General features: G+C 36.8%; 1 protein-coding gene across 1 annotated transcript in view; it reads right to left on the bottom strand.

Annotated features, from left to right (window-relative positions):
- The window catches only part of LOC118272847 (GTP-binding protein Rhes), a 76,247-nt gene that overhangs the window by 34,896 nt on the left and 18,327 nt on the right, over nt 1-23,024 (bottom strand). The window contains exon 2 of the mRNA XM_050707967.1: nt 21,343-21,801. Within this exon, the coding sequence (XP_050563924.1) occupies nt 21,343-21,686 (344 nt within the window). The 5' untranslated portion in view covers nt 21,687-21,801. The remainder of the gene's footprint in view (nt 1-21,342; nt 21,802-23,024) is intronic.

The following is a 23,024-nucleotide window of genomic DNA, read 5'->3' as shown; positions in this document are numbered from 1 at the left end:
AGATTTTATTACTTTAGAGATAAACAATCACCTCCATCGATTCTTGGCTAGTTTTTACACAATGTTTTTGGTGGGATTATTTCTTAGACACTCCAAAAGAATAAAAAACTCCACACTAACACAATCCGAATAACAAACTTCGTTCTCCAACACTTCATTAAAAGGCCTCTAGCCATGCCCGGTCCCAAAGGACAGGGCTCCGAGCGCCCTTCCTTTAATATACCAAGACAACACACGTTCAACCTGCATATTTACTTTGCTCCAAGATTCAATGTTTGTTTAGGCCTGATGCAGGTCGCTTGACGCTTCTTACCACCGCCTACTGAATAATTAACTAAACCATCGCCTTTGACCTGTGTAGGTAGCCTTATAGCCTCTAATGTGGTGGACTTAGAACTGAGGTACTAGGAGCACATAGGTAGTTGGAGATCCTATCTCGTCTATATTATGATAAGACGGGCTTGGAATTTGGTTGTGTGAGTGTGAGCGTTTGTTGAGGACGTTTAACGTAGTATTACAACTTGTTACAGTTTTAATACTATAATTACTACAGCCTCTTTGCGAAAAGTTTTTGTATATGCGTACGGTTAATTGTTTGTAAACACCGAGTAGTTTACATTTAAAAAAAAAACTCTGGCATTTTTACGATAGCCAGGGGTCGGTCGAACTGATTTCGCTAATATTTTGTTTTGTCTCATTTGTCATAATTATAAAAGGTTTTTTGATAGTTAAATAAAATTCCAATACATGAAATAAAAATAGGTAACCTCTAATGTGGTGGACTTAGAACTGAGGTACTAGGAGCACATAGCTAGTTGGAGATCCTATCTCGTCTTTATTATGATAAGACGGGTTTGTAATTTGGTTGTGTGAGTGTGAGCGTTTTGTAGAGGACGTTTTTTTTTTCAGGGTGGAAAATCATCTAATGGCTTCTCCCGCCTTGGGCGAGGCGAGAGGGAGTGTCAGACTCTTACTGACTAAAAACCACCCCGTTCCTACTCCTGCCCGTCGAGCCGGAGCCCCGGTAAACCCGCTAGGTTGTCCGCAGCTCCGAACGTAGTATTACGACTTGTCACAGTTTTATACTACGATTACTACAGCCTCTTTGCGAAAAGTTTTTGTATAATACGGCTAATTGTTTGTAAACATCAAGTACTTACAATTATTTTTTAAAATCCTCTGGCATTTTTACGGTAGTTAGTGGTCGGTTGAACTGATTTCGCTAATTCTTTTGTTTTGTTGCATTTGTCATGATCATATAGAGGTTTTATTGACAGAAAAATAAAATTGACGGGAAAGTCGGTAGCGCCCGATCTTTGCAATACATGAAATAAAAATAGGTAGCCTCTAATGTGATGGACTTAGAACTGAGGTACTAGGAGCACATAGCTAGTTGGAGATCCTATCTCGTCTATATTATAATAAGACGGCCTTGTTGAAATTAGCTGTGTGAGTGTGAGCGTTTGTTGAGGACGTTTAACGTAGTATTACAACTTGTTACAGTTTTAATACTATAATTACTACAGCCTCTTTGCGAAAAGTCTTTGTATAATACGGCTAATTGTTTGTAAACACCAAGTACTTACTTACAATTTTTTTTTTAAGAAGCTTTGCGATTCTTACGGTAGACAGCGATCAGTTGAACTGATTTCGCTAATTCTTTTATTTTGTTGCTTTTGTCATGAGTCATGATCATTAAAAGGTTTTTTTGACAGGAAAATAAAATTGACGAGAAAGTCGGTAACGGTAACTTTGCAATACATTAAATAAAAATAGGTAGCCTCTAATGTGATGGACTTAGAACTGAGGTACTAGGAGCGCATAGGTAGTTGGAGATCCTATCTCGTCTATATTATGATAAGACGGGCTTGTAGAGTTTGGCTGTGTGTGTGTGAGTGCTTGTGGAGGACGTTTAGCGTAGTATTACGACATGTCACAATTTTATACTATTACAGCCTCATTGCTAATTTTTTGTAAACACCGAGTACCTACTTTTTTACGGTTGTGAGTGGTCGGTTGAACTGATATCGGTAATTCTTTTGTTTTGTTGCATTTCTAATGTGGCGGGATCGGATTGAAAGGCATACGCTCAGTGTCACGGTCGTTTATTGACTAAAACTTATGCTAACCTATTCTATATACATTGCTCCCACTACACATTTGTCATAATCATAAAAAGGTTGTTTGACATGAAAATGTAACTGACGGGAAAATCTGTAACGCCCTATCTTTGCAATACATGAAATAAAAAATCTTGTTGAAGAGAAATAAAGAAAACACAGGGTAGGCTCCTAGTTTTTAATAGTTATAATAGGTACACATACTCGACTGTGACCTCTCAGTTAATTGTTTGATGTCGAAGTTAATTGGCTTTAGATGTAAGTAAACCGTGATTGCCGTGCGGTCTCCTACGGTTAAACCGCTGAATTAGCTGCGCTCCTCTGTCTAGGTAACGTTTTATTGCCTATATCTCTTTATCAAACAACAATAACAACAACGTCACGCCTTTTATCCCCGAAAGGGTAGGCAGAAGTGTACATTACGGCACGTAATACCGCTATACAATGTACACCCACATTTCGCAATTTGTGTTATGAAGTCCTTGTAATAGGGGATGAGCCTATTGCCATATACTGGGCACAATTCCAGATTCCGTGCTACTACTGAGAAATTTTCGATAAATCGAAAAAAGCCCAGTAAAGCTTTGCCCGACCTGGGAATCCAACCCGAAACCCCTTTCGGACAAAGTTTCACACAGCCAATGAGGCAGTCGTAGTATCTATTTATCATTGTGTGACAATCACACTTCCAACTATCAGATCAACACACGTAGCGGTTTTTCAAAATTGATTCATTGTAAATATACTTTATACAACCAATATATTTACAATAATCCTTTAACACAAAATACACAAAATTTTAATAAAGCAATATACATATCTATATCTACTTAAAACTGGTACATTTTTCCATATGACGTCACTATCGCTGGCTCAGTACCGCGGAATAATCCTGCATACGTTCACCAAAGCGCGGTGGAACGCGTATCGCACTTATCTCACTAATTGGCTGCCGTGCACTGTTTACATTAATAACAAGCTCGTTTTATATTCCACGAATTACATATAATGCAGTTTTTTTTTATAAATACATTAAAAGACTAGCTACCTCCGCGCGGTTTCACCCGCTCTGCTTGGCTCCTATTGGTCATAGCGTGATGTTTTATAGCCTATATATAGCCTTCCTCGATAAATGCACTATTCAACACAAAAAGAATTATTCATATCGGACCAGTAGTTCTGGAGATTAGCGCGTTCAAACAAACAAACAAACTCTTCAGCTTTATAATATTAGTATAGATACGAGGAACGTTTGCTTTTGTTTGCTGGGTTCTGGTGTAATGCAGTGTTTGCATATTTATGCGCGCTGTTGTAACCTTTACGCGGTTTTATTCAGGTATTCCTTCACATACCTAAGTACGTGAGGGTGTATTTAGCTAAATACATCCTTAAGCACATTACTTTAATGTGAAATATTCTGCTGTTTTATTAGGTATTCCTTTACGTACGTCGTGTATGTGAGGAACTATTTACCTAAATACATCCTTAAGCGTATTACTTTGAGGTGCAATATCCTGTAACCTTATTATTTTTTGCATATTATTTAATGAATATGTAACTTCTCGGTCGGTGCAGTCACCGCTGCTTTATTTCTTATTTGATTCAAACATTACTTTTCTGCAGTTTGTTCCTGTGACGTATAACAAACCGTAATGTGCAGACGAATCACCTGATGGTAAGCAATCGCCGCCGCTCATGGACACTCGAAACACTAGAAGCGTTACAGGTGCGTTGCCTTTTAGGGCTTAGGAATTTAAAGGCTTTGGGAATCGGGCATTGAGAAGGGAGGTAATTTTGCCTCCTGTAACCTCACTCACACCACACAAGCATTGTTTCACGTCGGTTTTCTGTGAGGTCGTGGTATCATTGCGGTCGAGCCGACCCATTCGTGACGAAGCCCGGCTCTTCACACTTAGATTCTTTAGGCAGGAATCATAAGCACTTGTAAATACATACGAAAAAGGTAGATAATATACATAATATGAAACATAGGATAACTCTATATTACTCCAGTACTTAACACAAACGCTACAACTTTCTTTAGCAGGTAATATTATGCGAACTACCTGTTAATAAAATAAGGAAAAATAAAAAGCAAAAATTCAGTACATTTCCTTAATGCAACCACTCTGAATAGGGAAAACGTTTCACTATTTACTTTTTACACGGAAAGGAAAAACTTTATGTATTTCTGTGATTACGTGGAAGTAGGTTTATTAAAAGAGGTTTTATTAAAGAGTATTAATTAATGGAGGAGGTAATACCTGCCTTGTTAGTTGGGTAGCCGAAAATGTCGGTTCATTTAATGAGTACCTAAAAGATTTTGAGTTTAATTTTGTTGGTATATTAAGTAGAAGTTCATCATTATTATCATCATCGTCATCATCATCAAAGTATTCTCATCCACTGTTGGACATGGTGTTTTTCCAATGGCAATCCACTGAGCTCGGTCTTCAGCTCTATGCATTCATCTACCAGCCACCTTGCGGATATCATCTACGCCTGCTTAGACGCGGTTTCCACCCCAGAACTATCTATCCCATCAGTCTTCGGTTCTTCGACAAATGTGACCGGTACACTGCCATTCCAGCTAGCTAATTCTTTGGGCTACGTCGGTAACTTTAAATCTCTGAAGTGTAGTAGAACTTAGTTGATAAGAGCCATCAGACCAGCACTTATGGGGTCCTGTAGGGCTGATGCCTGATCCGGAACTGCGGACTACCTAGGGTTCATCGGGGCTCTGGCTCGAAGAACAGGAGTAGGAACGCGGTTTTTAGTTAGTAAGAGTCTTATACACCCAACCAAAGTTGAAAGGCATGATTTTCCCCCATAAAATTGGAGATTTTGGCAAACCCTCTTATATAAAAGTGGCTAATAGATCATCAGTTGAATGTCAGGAACTTTTAATGTGACGTAAAATTCCTCATTTTCGCAAATAAACCCATCATTAGACTTCTTTAAAAAACCTTACAATTTACTCAAAGCCCGAAGGTCACAAAACACATAGTTAAACAAAACAAAATTAAACCCTAACCTTTGCTAATTAGAGTTTAAATTTCTAAAACTGTTTTTGTTAAAGTCAGTACACAGTACTTGCTCGTGTAAATTGTTTGGTAAAACGAGAACAATCAATCAACGTTTACGTCAATGTGACTGAAAGCTTATACAGTGAAACCTCGTTAAGTGAGACATCAAGGGACCTGCAAATTGGTATCACTTATAGAGGTATTGCACTAACCCAGTGTCTCAGATAACCAGGTATAAATAAATATTTGTCTCATTTACAGAGGGTTCCATTAATGGAGGTGAACATACGGGTTATTTCAGATAAAGAGGTGTGATTCTTAAATAAAACAATGTGTTATGTGCACATTATAAATGAATAAGAATAAGTAAATCAACAAACAAAACGATGTTGTCTCAGTTACTGAGGTTTATGCATTAAAATTCACTTGCTGTCTCAGTTATAGAGGTAACTAAGATGATAAATCAAAAGAACGAATCCCAGATAAAGAGGGTTGTTTGTCCCACTAATAGAGGTAATTTAGTGCCAATGGGTAGGGACCTCAGTATGAGTTCCATTTGTGGAGGTTTCTCACTTATCCAGGTCCCACTTAACCAAGTTTCACTGTATAATGAAAGGTTAAAACATTTTAATTTACATGTTTTTAATGATGTCTTGTAAACAGGCTAATGGGTATTTATTTTGTCTGGGTTTTGGAGCTGCTAAATATATTTTAAATAAAGTAAGGTATAAATATAACGTACGTGCTTTCACAAGTGTAAATGTAAGAACCAATTTCTGTCACCCATGAATTGTTCTGATTATTCTAAGACTCCGGAGCTGCGGACTACCTAGCGGGTTTACCGGGGCTCCGGCTCGAAAAACAGAAGTAGGAACGGGGTAGTTTTTAGTCAGTAAGAGTCTGACACTCCCTCTCGCCTCGCCCAAGGCGGGAGAAGTCATTGGATGATTTTCCCCCCTCAAAAAAAATACTATTCTGTAATTGTCAAGACTGCACGGTTTGTGCGGTGGCTGGGTAACCAGTTAATTATCGGTCATTTTTGAAACGTTCTAAAAACATAATTGTTATATTACAAACTGCTTGTGCATAGCACATCTCTGATCCTTTTCCAGAGATGCGCTATGTAGCTATGCTACAAACATGAAATAGCTCTAAGTTGTGAAACTATGTGACCATTTCCACTGATACTAAGCTACTTATGTAGCTGTGCGAGGAAGATGCGCAGCTCGAGTATGCGATGTATCGATAGTAGCGAAGCCATCTATAGTATACATCCATAGCACGCATCCATAACACGCATCTTTCTATATAAAAAATCATAGCTTAGCTCAGTACGTTTCTACCAGTATTAAGCTGTGTGTACCAATGAATATGATGGATGGAAGCTAAACGCATACACATCAACGTGACATCGCACATCTCTGGTGGAAAAGCACCCCAACTTACTCAACCTAGATATGAAACACACAAAACTAAATTATTATTGTAGTTATTACTATCATATGATATTGTCTGCACACACGTGTATTTTACAATCCGACCCGTACTAATTAATCCTAAAACAACAATACATACTTAATGTGCAGACCGCACTTTAAACTATACTATTCCATTATAAATTGACCTCTCAATGTGTAGAATATGTACGTAATGCGGGGTCTACGCTTTTGTAACTTCGTTAAACTTATTTGCTAGACCATATTATACCTTCTAATGAGAATTTCCTAATTATAATTTGTTAAATATTTATCCTTTGTTCAAAAGCTTATGTAAATATGTTCTTTGATTAAAGTAATAAAAAAATACTAATGTTTGTCTAATCTAACCGTTATGATGAATATTGGTTGAATCTATAATTTAAATAATATAGGTATAACGTCACACCTATTCTTTACCGATAGAGTAGGCAGAGATTCGTTTATTATACGAATACTAATATCCAATTAAAATCCAAAACAAGGAATCTTGTGTAATTATCTCCCATCAACATGTTGCCTATTACTATATACCTATATTTCAAATCTGGCCTAATGCTCGACAGATGCACTTATGACGCACGAAACAATCAACTACGTCTTTCAAAAACATGTTTACAAAATTAACAAATTCTTTTTTCACCTAAAATGTTACCTGACAAGCCTACAAACACTGAAATTGTCGAAATAGAATGTGAAACACCTGAAATAACTCGTCTGCCTTTTGTAAACCTCAAATATTTTTGGATTTTGCCTACACAATGAGTTGGGCTTTGTAAAACAATTAACAGGAGAGCTTTGACTCAATTTATCTAGATTATTTTAGTAGTTTTACCACAAAGAGACATTTAATGATTAATTAAACTATTCCTTAGTAATGATATTGTTTCTAAAACAATTGCTAAGTACTGGGTTAAGTAACCATTAAATAACTGAATAAGTCGGTTACTATGATTTGACTTTAGACAACTAAAAGTATCGAACTAAGCTCTTTTCTTTTCAAGGGGGTTAATCATCCAATGAAATCATAAATCACCCTTGGCTTGGGTGAGGCGAGAGGAAGTGCCAGACTTTTACTGACTAAAAACCACACAGTTCCTACACCTGGTTTTCGAGCAGGAGCCTTGATAAACCCGCTAGATAGTCCGTAGCTCCAGATTTTGTCTATTGTCTAATATTGTGATAACCATTTTCAGGTTTCAAATAGAAGTTTATAAATAATCATGTTATATAGCCCACACATGTACTTCACTATTCATCGACTAATTTCGACCCACGCCGGGAAGCATGTCATGAGCAGTACACGTGATAACAGACGCGCGCTGTATACAAAAAAATATAAGTGAATAAACAATTTACCACAAGTTAAATCAACTTGACGTCCTTATTTATTCGGTACTACAGACAAAATCACGGACAAAATCACGTGGGCGGTGCTATTTATAGAATAAGACGAAACAAAAATATTTTGTGAATCCGTAAAATGTGTAAGAATTTATGTTAAGGAAAAGGATGGAGTATTGTCTTACTTTTTCGTTTAGTTTTCGTTCAAAATTATAGTCTTCAGTTCTGTCTCGTTGTGTTAGGCTGCAAAGGAACACTGAATTGCACTATTCTGGACTAATCAGTGAGTATCAAATTTTTTTAAATTCTTTCCCTAAAAAATTCTTGATAACATTATACCCACAAAACAGAGATGGTCTTATCTTTCTGTAATTACACCGTTGCTAAGCAGTCTTTAAAAATGGGTATAGGTACTTAAATATTGCGGTACTGGTCCGTTCTGAGAAAAAAGTTGTGGTGTAGCTATTTTAGGGCTGCGAATCTGATTTCATATTTCATTTCGAAACTCGCTTTCAACCGGATTTTCGTGAACTCATATGATAATTTAATTAGTCTAAATTCTCCCTCACTTAACCTTTTTAGATTCTGCCAGCCTACTCATTACATTAACTATTTAGATTAGCCAGAAATCCTGTATCCTTAGTACGAGTTTGTTTTACGCTCTGATTGGTCGGTTCATTCAAGCCGGCCAATCAGATCGCCGAACGCGTTTTTGGTCAAAAAACCTGATTTCGAAGAGGCATATGTCATCGACTCTAGATACTGATTCTAGAGATCAGAATGATTTAAAAAAAATAAAGTGAGTTTGTTACCCTCAATACTTATGCCTATACTATTTTTAGTTCCCTTTACTCATTTATGGAGTACCTTATCGAAGTAAAACGTCACACTAATATTATAAATATGAAAGGTGGTTTGTTTGGATGTTTGTTCGTTCAATTACTGAAACTACTGAACGGATTTTGATGGAATTTGGTGTACAGACAGGGTATGAGCTGACTTGGGTGACAGGACTTTTTATCCCACGGGAACGCGACCGTAGCCGCTGGCAGAAGCAAGCAACAAAAATAAAAAACAAAATCTCTAGATACCAATTTAAATCCAAATATAACTTTACAAACAAAGTTAAAAAAAGTATCAATATTTTTACTCAGACACTGCCAATCTATCTAGTTACCTAAGTATAGATATAGACATTCTGTCGACTTGAAAAGGTAATAATAAAATTATTGATTCCTTTCTATTCGTGAAATATTTCGTGACAATCGGCTGAAATATAAACGTCAAGTGAATGACACGCTCCACTGATTCCAAACGTCGAATGAGTTCGTTTCAGCTTGTTACGAGTACGAACTGAAATGTTCAAAATTTATTGATATCATAATAATTTTAGCACCAATAATATTATTACCATGGTTATTGAATTGTCTAAAATTAAAATTGATATTTTTGATTTTGTTGAGATTTTTTTTTAATAAAAACTTGCAGTATGAAATTATCAAGTCATTTTGTACTTAAGTTTTAAGTGTGGGAGAGCCATGCTTCGGCACGAATGGGTCGGCTCGACCGGAGTGATACCACGGCCTCACCGAAATTCGACGTGAAACAACGCTTGCGTATGTATGAGTGAAGTTACTGGATGCCCAATTACCTCTCTTCCTAATCTTTTCAATCCCTGATTAACCAACAATCCTAAAATTACTAACCCCCATAAAGCCGGTAACGCACTTGTAAAGCCTCTAGTTTTCAGGTGTCCATGAGCAGTGGCGATTGCTTACCATCAGGTGATCCGTCTGCTCGTTTACCGACTTATAACATAAAAAACCTGTCTATTCCTTAGAAGACGATAAATCCATCATCACCTAGCTTAAATAACTAGATAATCTTAATGAACAAGAGCTAATAACGTGCTGCGTCTAGAACGTGCATAGTGGCATTATATCACGGCAAAGTTGATAGATGGCGCCTCTAGCGATGTTCGCAATATTACCCACACACCGGCGATGTACACTGGGGTGCAATGAATTTATGCACTGAATTAATCCTATATTGGTTAGCTTACAACAACGTCATGCGTTTTAATACCTGAAGGTGCATCTTGTGCACATTATAGGTGTAATACCCACTTCTCCCAGTTAAGAAGACCATATATGATCGGAGATGAGCCTATTGTGGACACAATTCCAATTTACGTCCTTTATCAAAGAACTGAAAAGTCTAAAGAAAACAATATTTACGGATTATCGGATTATTACCGGGACTGGATTATCGATATATTCCACACGGAATATATCGATGATGATGATAAATGATTTTCCTCGCTTAAAATAAAACCGCGAACCGAACCTGAGATCTCGATGAAACCTTGCTTAACAGTTGATTCTGGACTTCAGATATCATGTTTCGTATATAATACATGCCTAACACATACAATATGCGACTGACTCGCGAAAAGGTAGAATTTAAAATATGTACAAAGAAAAAAGATCCAATATTACAATCGCAATATAAGTTTGAAAGAAAGAAATGACAATCATTATTTCCATTACAGTGTACGGCATTAAACGCGCCACATATAGGCACCTGTCTGCATCTACTAAATAATTGATACGACGAAAATGCCCCGAGGTGGTTACACTGTCGTGCATGGAATCCGGGCCAATTCTAAATTTATAAGCGTTGAATTTTAAAGAAGTTAGCTGTAGACACATTTTGTTGGAACAATTTATTTGATAGTGAGTGTACCTATGATAGGGGTTATAAAATTTTAAGCTGGTGATTTTTTTTATTAAAGTGATTAATTGAGAAATTCATGTTAAGGCATTGATTGATAATGTAAATTGTTAAATAGGCGTTGCACATAGGATTCTAGAACTGTTTCTGTATTGGTATCCTCTTAGGTTAGGGGTGATTTTACCGATCCGGAGCTGCGGACTACCTAGCGGGTTACCGAGGCTCCGGCTCAAAGAAGGAGTAGGAACGGGGTGGTTTTCTAGTCAGTCTAGGTGGGAGAAGATCATCCGAATTATGTTATCACAAAAAGAAAGGGTGATTTTAATATGATAAAAATTCCACCTGCTCCTTTCTCTTTACTCCCCAAAAGTATAAATTTTGCAAATTTTACCTATTACCAAAACGTCATCAGTATTAGAACAATTAGGTGCAGGCTAGATGTTGATGGCATCTAATAAACCTTTTTTTTTGTTGCCAGCGGGAAATCTTAAAAAGGCCTAGCTTTTTGTGGAAAAAACTAGGGAGTGTGGGATTTTTACCTCACTAAAACCTCCCCGGTGGCCACCATCTGCACCTAAAGGAGACACCGGTTCCTCTAATAAAACCTACATAGATACACTTCAAACCTTTACATATCACTTTCAACACCAATCAACACGTCCATAACACAGCTCAGTAGACACACACACACACAATAATTCATTTACCGCCCACCCCATAACCAAATGTGTCAACTTTTCATCGGCCCGAGTGTTGGGAAGCGATATAACCAGTTTATTTCAATGATGTGACTCGTAAATATCGGGACATTGTTCCTCCTGTGTACTCAGTCACAATGTCTATTCAACACTGATTTATTATTTGCTGTCAAACAAAATGGCCGTCACTCGTGTTGGTTGATATGGAGGGTTTTTTTAATTTTATATGCATGTATACTAGGTAGTAGATATGTTTTGGGATTTTTTTGTATTGGCACCTTTCACGCCGTCCTTTGGAAAGATTAAAGACTGGTTTACTTGAGAGCATGGTCTAAATAATCACGTAATGCCTCCAATTAGATATATTATCTTTTTTGTGATATAACGCAACGCCACGCAATTACTGCCGCCCATGGACACCCGAAACACTAGAAGCGATAAAAGTGCGTTGCCGGCCTTTTGGGGCTTAGAAATTTTAAGGTTGTTGGGGACTCGGGGAATTGGGAAAATCGGGAAGGTGGCATGATGGTCTTATTTTTATAGCCTTTTATTGCTACACAAATACAAGGCCTCCCCTCATATTCTACCAAGCTTAACAACGACTTAAAGAAATTATCACAGCATGATAGGTACTAATATAAAAATGTATTTTCTTGTATCCAACAGAAAAAATGAAATCAACAGTATTTAAAATCATTGACAAAACTCTAAATACTAGTAATAAGGACTTTAGAGGAAACCTTTACAACGCTAGCCACTAGAAATCTCAGTTAAGTAATTATATGTGGGTACTAACCGCACTTCAACCTATACAGTCCAGTATAACCTCACCTCTAACCACGAATGAATTTCTTAGAGCTATAGATCAAGTTACACTGGATTTATACTTTGATTTGCGACTGTGAACTTAGATGGTTCTCGGCAAATATTTGTAAGGCCAACGGTATAGAGATTCCGGGGTTTGTGGTTTTGTCAGATTTGTTTGTGTTTGCAAACGTACTCATAATACAAGACAATAGGTTTGGTATGGCGTTGTATTTGCTTGGTTGGAAAATGGTCTCTATTGCGCAAGTATAGGTTTGATTTTTCCTTGATAAGAGCGTCAAATGAGTGTAGTGTTGAATGATTATGTTCAGAATGATTATTTATTTATTTAATTCAAAAGTTACAACGGTAGACAACCAATTAAAGCAACTTACATACATAACTAAAACATAATGAAACAGGAATTAACAGCATTCATAAGTTCGCCTCGCATTATAAAACGCATTTCAATTAGAAACTACAAAAGTAAAGTGTCACGCATTATGTTAAAGAGATATCTAGTTATGACATCTCCTACAGAGCTGTGGATAACGTAACAGGTTACCGAAACTCCGGCTCAGTCAGTAAGAGACTGACACTCCCTCTCGCCTCGCCCAAGGCGGGAAGTCATTGGATGATCTTCTCAAAGAAAAAGGACTTTTTTTAAGTGGGGAAAATCATTCATTGACTTCTCCCGCATTGAGCGAAGCTTGAGTGAGAAGTCATAGGATGATTTTCCCCATCAAAAAAAAATTATGACATCTCCTCTTTGTATTTGCTTCATGATTTTAATTATCAGATTACTAAGTAATCTATCTAAGACCGTGATGAACCTGTATTGGACTATTGCAATCTTCTCACTGCAGTGGCTACATGTATGTCTGGCTATCCACGTATTTAATAGCTTCTACTGTTAATAGACTGGCAATCAAATATAGTATGTAGATTGGCAATACCAGAGAACAATGTTAAATGTATCACGCCTGTCATTTCCTGAAGACGTTAGCAGAAGTGTGTGTACAGAGGTATGCATACATAACCTCACGCTTGTCTCCCATGGGGATAGGCAGAGACAATGGAACGCCAATTGCTACGAATCTTACATACTTCTTTTGCTATGATATGTGAGGTGATGAATATGAAAAAGATATTTTTTTTGTTATAAGTCGGTAATTGAGGCGACGCATGACCTGATGGTAAGCTATCGCCGCCGTCCATGGACACTCAAATCACCGTTGTCAATCAATTAATCACAATCACCTTTTGGGATTTAGGTGTTTAAAGGTTGTTGGGAAATCGGAGATAGGGAAAATTGGGAAGGGGGATATTTGGGCCTGCGATAACCTCATTCACACAACGAAACAAAACGCAAGCATTATTTCACGTCGGGTTTCCCAAACCCGAGACTCCTTGTGCAGCAGTCGCACTCACGACCATTCGACCAACGAAGCAGTCAAAATAATATTCTACAATAGTACGTACTAATATCTAGATAAATTTCACAATATCATGATACCTTACCTCAAATACCTATTACTGGAATTCAACCCAAACCTTTCCAACCTAACACAATATTATTACAATAATGTTATGTAATATCAACTATTATGTACTATGTACAAAGTATATAGAAACACTAAACAATATTACCAACAATACATGAAATACTTCAACTACTATCAGTGGAATTCAATTGGAAACTGCGAGTACTATCAGGGTATAAGGTAGAAAAATAAATATTGTACCTTATGTTCTTGCTTACAAATCTTAAATTACATTGTTTGACTACGTATCCAATAGGTACCTAGAGTCTAACTAATAGTCGCTAAGATATATTATGTAAGGACTATTTTCGATTTTGAAAATGTTATTTACTTATATTATCATAATAGGATAAACTGAAAAACTATTCTTGCCTATTAGACACATATTGACATTCTTTCTCAAAAAACTTTTCTGAGGAAAAAGTCTTACTGCCGTACTTACAGACATTTAATGATTACTAAAATTATGCTTTAGTAACGATTTTGAATTCTGAAAACAATCGTTAACAACCATTAGACCACCACTTCCAACAAATGTACTGCTTCCAACCGGTCTATCTAGAAGTCATTTTTCTATGAAGCCTATTTTCAGCAATCGTCTTGTGGCTGATATGATGATGATGATTGGACCACAAAAAATAGGGCTAAGTAGAGCTGAAGCCCGAGTCAGAGCTGCGGACAACTTAACGGGTTACCGGTTTTCCTACTCCTACTTTTCAAGCCCGCTAGGTAGACCGCAGCTCCGGAAACCACTAAATTACTCTGAGTACGGCAGTAAATATTACCTACACTTCGTTACAATTATTCAATAACCGCACTCACACTGACAAATAACCATGACATTAACATTTCCAGTTACCGCATTGATTATGTTACGTTTATGATAGAAAATGTATCAGCCAACGGATAATGTATCAATTTACCGAGCGAGCGATCAAAGGTGGATGTGAATACACTAATCTCCACACGTACGCTGCTATAATTTGTATTTCAACACCTCTACTACGGGTATCAGATTGTGCAAAATGCAATTTTATTTTTATAGTGATATGGTATATTTTTGATGTTTTAATTTTATCTCTGGATTTTTATTAGTAGATTGGTTTTGTACAAAATGCAGTTATGTTTTTATGTTGTTAAAGGTATTTTTTATAGTATAAGCCGGCAACCGAGCAGACTAATCACCTGATTGATGCTAAGCAATCGTCGCCGCCCATCAACACCCGAAACACCAAAGGTGTTACAAGTGCAATGCCAGCCTTTTGGGGGTTAGGAATTTAAAGATTATTGGCGACCTGGGGATTGGGTGTATTGAGACAATAATTAGGCCTCCAGTAACCTCACTCACACAACGCAAACATTGTTTCACGTCGATTTTCTGTGAGGCCGTGGTATCACTCCGGTTGAGCCTGCCCATTCGTACCGAAGCATGGCTCTCCCACACTCCATAACTTCTATAAGCTTCATAACTTACTGTTTAATTACTAAAGCAAAACTCTGTCCAACCATTCGACAAATCACAATCATGATATTATTATGACAACAATATTATCGAGGAGAAGAGATAAATGCGAATTCAGTTTGCTACCTTGACTACCTTCTACTGCAATGCATTATAAATTCCCTTTCGTCGCTTGAATTTCCACCAGGGAACAGACTAGGCTTAGTTATTGAGAACATACATTTTTCTATGCTGTTTTAAAGTGCCATGTCGTATAGTAAAAGTTACAACATTTGTTATTCATCATTGGGTAAAGAGGGACAAGGTAAGATCTTTGACTTCAAAAAAGGATGTGTGTAGTATATGTCCGCGATTGCCTGAAATGATTGTATTGTGGTTTACAGAAAAGTGGTTTGTTAGGAGCAAGTTTATAGTATATATTGACCATATCCGGAACTGCGGACAATGCAACAGGCAACCGGGACTCCGGCTCAAAGCAGGAGAAGGAACGCGGGGGCTTTCAATTAGTACGAGTCTGATACTCCCTCTCGTCTCACCCAAGGTGGGAAAAGTCTTTTGATGATTTTCCCTACTTAAAAAATAAGTATATTAACAATCTTCAAAAAAAGAAGAGGTTGGGGCCGATTTTTATAAACGTAGCTTATGAAAATGGTTTAAAGTAAGGTTTTTCTCATGAATAGCAATGCACCTCGAATTTGTGCCTCGTATATGTCAATAACCTCAAAACTTATTACATGAGTCTCATGAAGTATTAGCACCTTTCATCACCTCTGTACACCCCTCCAGGGATAACAAGTCGTGACGTTATGTTCTGTTTAATAATCACGTTTCCCAAATTACATTGTGTAACTAAACAAAAAGTATTTAGCACAGAATTGTAATTAGTTTAGTCTGGTCCCCTCATAATAATGGCACAACTTAGGGATAACTAACCGAATTACGAGTTTGTACATTTTATGTCTAAAGTCTATCGTAGTTCGTGTTAATTTTATGTTGTTTTTAAACGACTTTCAAAAATAAAGGAGGTTTTGTGTTTTGCTTGTTTTCATGTTTACTACGTGTTTGTTTCGTTTTTATTCGGAACTAGTTTTCTGCACTTGGTTTTGGCAAGAAAAGTTATATATTCCTAATCTAACACTCTCCAGAAACAAAAATCATAGCATCTGTGGCCCTTAGCTACGTGAAAGAAAAACAAATGTGTAAATACACGCTCCTATTAATTATACTTATTCAATAAAGATTGAAAAAATTTAAGGGTGTATGACAAGGGCACGGACCTAGAGTCCGTGGAGAACTAATAAAAACAGAATTAAAAAACACAAAACTTTACACAATTTTGGAAGTTTCCAATAAAAGCACTAGGCTTACCACAGTCATAATATTATATCTATATAAAGCTTACATAAGCATTTGCTTCGAAAATACGCCTTAATAACTCCCCACTTTCATTACCACAAGAACGCAATTCAAATGAATACCAAATAATAAATTCTTGAAGGAAATCGAAAGCCATAATACGAATGAGTATATTTTATTTATACTTATGAAGCTATGTCTGCCCACGCAAAGTGATCCAGTTTTATCCGGTTAGAACTCGAGTCGGCTGGAAACAGCTGACAGGCACATCTTTATACCCAGACATCTGTGTAAAAGGACCATGTTTTTAGAACGGTTGAATAACGTTTCTAGTTTCCTTAAGGTTCTGGATAGGTCTTGAAAGAAACTAAAGTACACGTGTATACAAAGCAATATGCTGAATATGGCAATGAGGCTGAGTAACACACTTGTACATAATTATGGTCTCCAGCTCCACTTTTTTCAAGTCCGTAAGTGCGAGTGGACGGCGAGCAAAGATAGGTCGCCGCCCGACCAGAATCAGACCCATGAGTGCGCTCAAAGAGCCATCTGACCACCACAGATGGAGCCCGGTATAGCCCATGATGACCGAGGCTCCGGCTCGAAAGCAAGTTTTTAGTCAGTAAAAATCTGATACTATCTCTTGCTTCGCCCAAGGCGGGAAAATATCATAGGATGACATTTCCCCCTCAAAAAAAGTTACTGTATATATACTTAATAAGAGCCAAGTTAATATATTATGTAAAAACAGAGTAAATATCTGCTTTCAGTATCAATGGTAGTGGCTGAGTAACGTGGTATAACACGAATAGTAAACACGAACGCGTACACGAGCGGCGGTATTTGCAATTTGTATCAGTGTGATTGTCACGCCGACTGATTTATTGATACTGTAATGTTTCTATCGTGGCTTTTATTGATTAATTTGTTGAAATTAAATCTAATAATAATGATAGAGTAGAATATGTTATCACGACTCCTATTCTTGTTACAGGTGTTGCAATCAACTACATTATTTATAATGATTACAGAAATGAAACGGCAGTGTTCTCTGATAATGCTTTTAAACTGAGATCTCCAATTCTGCCAACTGTATCAGGCCTGGAAATTGTAGCAAATTGTCCTCAGTAAAAGAAGCCATTGCTGTTTGAGTGTTTGATGAAGATGACAATATCCACATTTTAAATTCGTGTCTTGATTAATGTGCGCAGATGAGCAGCGTGCGCGATGACTGATGATGATCAGACACTGCGTCTGATGATGAAAAGTCCCTCTGTGACTCTAATGTACGTGAGTAAACCGTGATTTTGTTTATTTTAATATGTCTAACAACAGTTATTGTAAAAACCTTGGCTTGATTTTTTTAGATTGGATATTTTCATAGACAGTTTCATCTCAGTACCGCGGGCAAAGTAAGAGGCAGAAGCTAAAATGTACTTAAAAAGTCCTATCATAACACATATCTCAGGAACTTTTAACTATGTCACATCTCGTGCCAGGCAATAAGAGATGCTCGCATCACTACGAAGATCTCCTTGAATAGTTCGCATTATACAATTCGGAACACGTCGCCGTCGCACGAAGCGATTTATTGGTGCATAGCAATATCTGAGCAAGGTTAAATGAAACGTGTGTTATTATGTGTTAGTAGGTTAAATTTACATTAAGATAGTTTAATTTTTGCTTGAGATGGCATTTCTTTAAAGGAAAGGTTGGATAGATTGTAAGTTTGCTTTTTCATGAGAGATATACTTTGTTATGCATTTGTACACATAGGTTAGCACTGGTGGAAACGGACTCACCTAAGCTATGATGTTATATGGAAAGATGCATGCTATGGATATGTCCTTTGGATGGCTTCCCTACTATCGGAAATGTATGATTACTGCTTTACGTTTAACGTAAAGCAAACTCATACTAAGTGTGCTGAAATCGCATTGGAAATGCTTATGTTTAATTTCATATAGTGACAATTTGCGTCTCGTATTCTTGAATATCAAAAGGAATTCTTACACATCCAAGACTTCAGCTCGTCGTCGTCTAGGTAAGTAAACAATCTGTCTATATCCTTTAACAGAGCCTGTTTATCGAGCCTTCAGGAACATGCCGAGCGTCTAAATGAACAGATAATTTTCATTTTACGGCGAATGAAGTTGACACGTCTTTATCGAAGGTTCAATGAAGTTTTCCTTATTTTTAATTAAATAGTATTTTAATTATATGTTTGCCTCATTGGTCGAGTATGACAGAGCTAACGATGCCAAGTTTGATTCCCAAGTTGGAGAAGAATTTGCGGAGGCTTCTTTCTTTGGTTTTACGATTTTTTTTAAATTATAGCACGAAGTCTAGAATTATATAGGGTGACTCGTAACAAGTAAAATTTTGTTGTATTGTTATTGTTTTAAAAGTAAAACTAATAAGTATACATAAAAGTCTCTTTGGGAAAGTTTGTAATCATGAGTTTAACAATCACGAGTTTAAATATAACAGTCACCTTATATAAACATAATTCCTATGAAAAATGTAAAGCCGGTAATACATTGTTCATGTGTACTTCTGCATACCCTTTCGGAGACTAAAAGGCATAATGTCAAGGTTTAAACATAAGCATAACGCCCTCTATTTTCCAAAAATGATAAACTTATGTATCATCCCAATAACATTGTCAAGTCAATATAAAAAAAATATAATTGAATTTAAAGATTATTTCACATCACTAAGCAGCTCAAGTCTAAAGGATTGAAAATGTCTCGATAGAATAAATTCAATCGCATTATTTTCATATCGGGACGAGATATAATTGAAACGGTGACCTTTGTAGAATTTGTTTGTCGAAGATCCTATACAAAACTTGTTGTGTTATTTTAAAGTAAGTTTTAATATTTTAAGATAAGAAGCATTTTCGTTTGAACGTCATTCTAGGATTTTTTCGCAGCTTTGTATTTATGTATCAATGCAGAAATTTAACACATTCAAAACGTTAAACTTTCTATCTCTGAATTGGTAGGTAATTATATGTACGGGGTGGTTTTTAGTCAGTAAGAGTCTGACACTCCCTGCCTCATATATGATTTTCCAGGCACAAATACAGACACTGACGAATTATTACGAAATATTGACTTTTTAACATACCCGAAAGTCGAACCTGACATCCCTGCTTCTACTTTTAGAGAACGATACATTCAAGAACAATGAAAGAGTCTAGTATAGTTTATAAGTAATATACCCATTGGATCCATTGGGTCGGTTCATATCTGATGGAGTAAGTGTCGCGTATTATCGGTCGCGTAATGCTAGAACAGAATCAGATAAATGTATAGAAAAACGCTTGAACGTTCACACTGAACCGATGATACGTTAGTACGTATTTTACGTCAGATATGAACGACCCTAAAATCTTTAAATCATTTTAAACTTAAAACAACCCATTTAATTTTAATCATTAATTCCAAAACAAGTACTCAATAGCTCAATACACCCAGATTTATCGTAAATCGTAATTCGTAATACATTTTACCCTAATGCTTTACACGCCACAATTCTCTCGTAAACATGATTTGTTACAACGTATAAAACCGAAACAAACTGATTGAAATATGTACTACACATAATTCTCGATACATTAATCTTCGCTGGAAGTTATTTATTGAAAGTGTCTTTTAATGTGATTGGAATAAGGTTCGTATTTGTGATAGCAAGCAGATGGTATAATAATGAGTAAAAAAATTTGATTTTAGAATCCGTTTTTTTGCCTTAGATTTATATTTTTGTTTGAATTGAACTATAAAGCTAAAGAAATTAGAGTTTAAAATCGACAATCACAAAAAAAATCTAGACTTAAAAGTATACCGATATCGCGATTAGAAATCTTGCAAACCTTAGGCCAAAAAGCAATGTATAAAAGATCAGAATAAATTAGTAATAAATTCCGAGATATAATCGGAGTATCGGACAAACTCGATAATCCGATAAAATAAAACAAGATCAGCAAAAGAGGTGCTCAAAACTCCTACGCACGTATCGCATAGTACCTTCTAGCGGACCCTTGTCTCCGAAATACGGCGACATATAGGTATTAAGTAAAATTCCGTACCAACAGGGATATTGTACAATCCAATAATCAGAACGATCGGATCCTAAGATCCTCAATGGTACGTACACGCTCACATCAAACTATACAAGCCCAGCTTATCTTGGTCTCGCTTTACAAGACCTTTCTATACAATCGCCGATCAATTTATACTGGTTTTTACATCTTGATATGCAGGCTGTACGTACATCGGAATCGCCCTCTACACTTGTCGGTTGGAATCGATTTAGCACGAAGGTTAACTAACCGATCCGATCTAGTGTTCTTCAGCAATTTGCTGAAGGCTGAACTTAGGATGTGAATCGATTATGTAATTTTCTCGATATTGTATCGATATCGTTTTAAATGCATCCTTGGTTGAGATGAGGCGAGTGTGATATCTTGATATCTTTATTCACTGCATGGCGATATCTGGAGCTTCGTGCTTGTAGTATACATCAAGATTAAATACCGGTATGATTTTTTTACTGATATTTTAGTTTTTGTAAATCAATTGCTGTTCGTTAGTCTCACTAAAACTCAAAAATGGCTGGACTGATTTCGCTAATTTCTATCTTGAATTATTTGTAAAAGTCCAGGTAATAATTAAAAGGTGAGAAAAATTTTAAGGTGCTACGAAGTTATTATATATGTAAATATGTATAAGCAGGATATAGTCCTTAGAACAAAACAATAAGACAAACCACTTACCCCAACATAACCAATCGGTAGCAGTTCTTCGGCGGCGGCACGGACTCGTCACAAGCCTGCAGCACAGGGGCACTGGGACCTGGAGACCTTTCAAGGTCCGACTCCTCCCCAATCCCAGCCCCTCTTCGACAGAGCCAGGAAGCCCCACATTTATCCCTCGCATCTTCCACAGGGGCCGCAAACTGACATCTTCTGGGAGATCTCCTTCCACTGGCTAAAGAAGATTTGAGCGGCGAAGGAGGTGCTCGAACCGGGCTCGAAGTGGCTCGAACTGGGGATGTGGACACCTTTACCGGTGACGATTGTAAGGACAAGCCCCCCCTTTCCGTGGTTCCGTTCAACATTTTTTCACTGTTTTTGGCACTTTGTTTCACATTCTTATTGGTTTTTGTTTAGTTCACTTTTTTGCCTGTTTTTTGGTATTTGGGCTATATTTTATGTTTGTGTTTTTACATTACACTGAGCAAATGTAATAATATACTGTTAAATAAAATCTTACTTTGCTATAAATACTGCCTACATATTTATTAAACCCTTCTTGATTTAAATGAGCCTTGTAAATGAGCCTCCTCTACATAAGTAGAGAGGTGTAGAGGAGGCTCATTTATAGTCAAGCATAGAAATTTTACATATTGTTTCTGATGAATCAATAACTAAAGACCTAGTTAATAAAATACAATACAAATAAAATCGATCATACTGAAAACCTTTTACCCCGATCCAGAAATCGAAAATAGCGCTCTTTTATCCATATCTTAATAAAAGCATCATCACGTATAATAGATACAGGTAAATATCACAATCAGTATCTAAAGGCTAGACATCAACACTAAAATCCTATTAAAACCTTCAAATTCGACCATACTACAACAAAATACAGACCATTTTCCGAAAACAGTTACCTCTACCATAAAACCATACCTTCTACCTAGCAGAAACAACTTATTCTTGATGGTTATACTATATCGTATCGTAATAGGGAGATTTGAGTGCGTATCTCAGAGCACCCAAGTCATTAGGTTTGGATGGAAATAAGATGAAACGAGCGAAGTATAGAATCGATAGTTCATTATGTGAAAAGGAAGTATCTTCGTGCAAAACGGTTTATGCCATCTTTTTTGCTTGATATTTTTGGATGGGTCGTCTGTTGAAAGGTTTTGAGGGGTTGAAGATTTTATACCGAGGTTCAGTAAGGTGCTTCTCAGAGCACCCAAGTCATTAGGTTTGGATAGAAATAAGATGAAACGAGCGAAGTTTTGAATCGTTAGGGCTTGTAAATGTGAACAGGATATGTTCGTGCAAAACGGTTTATGCCATCTTTTTTTGCTTGATATTTTTGGATGGGTCGTCTGTTCGACGGTTTTGAGGGATTGAAGATTTTTATACTAAGGTTTAGTAAGGTGCTTTAACTATCTTTTTATGAAAGTAGTAAGTTCAGCACATTTACCATTGGAGCTTGTCAATTGAACAAACTTATGCAAATATAAAAACGTTAAAGGCTAGCCCCCGCTGCGGACAACAAGTTCCGGAGCTGCGGACAACGTAACAGGTTACCGGGGCTCTGGCTTAAAGCAGGAGAAGGAACGGGGTGCATTTTAGTCAGTGAGAATCTGACACTGTCGCATCACCTTAGGAGGAAGAAGATATTGGATGACTTTCAAAAAAAGCCCTTGCCCCAACAT

Source organism: Spodoptera frugiperda, chromosome 4, assembly GCF_023101765.2.
Source record: "Spodoptera frugiperda isolate SF20-4 chromosome 4, AGI-APGP_CSIRO_Sfru_2.0, whole genome shotgun sequence".
Lineage (NCBI taxonomy): Eukaryota > Metazoa > Arthropoda > Insecta > Lepidoptera > Noctuidae > Spodoptera > Spodoptera frugiperda.
Note: the sequence above shows the minus strand (reverse complement) of the source record. Positions and strands in the feature narration are given on the sequence as shown.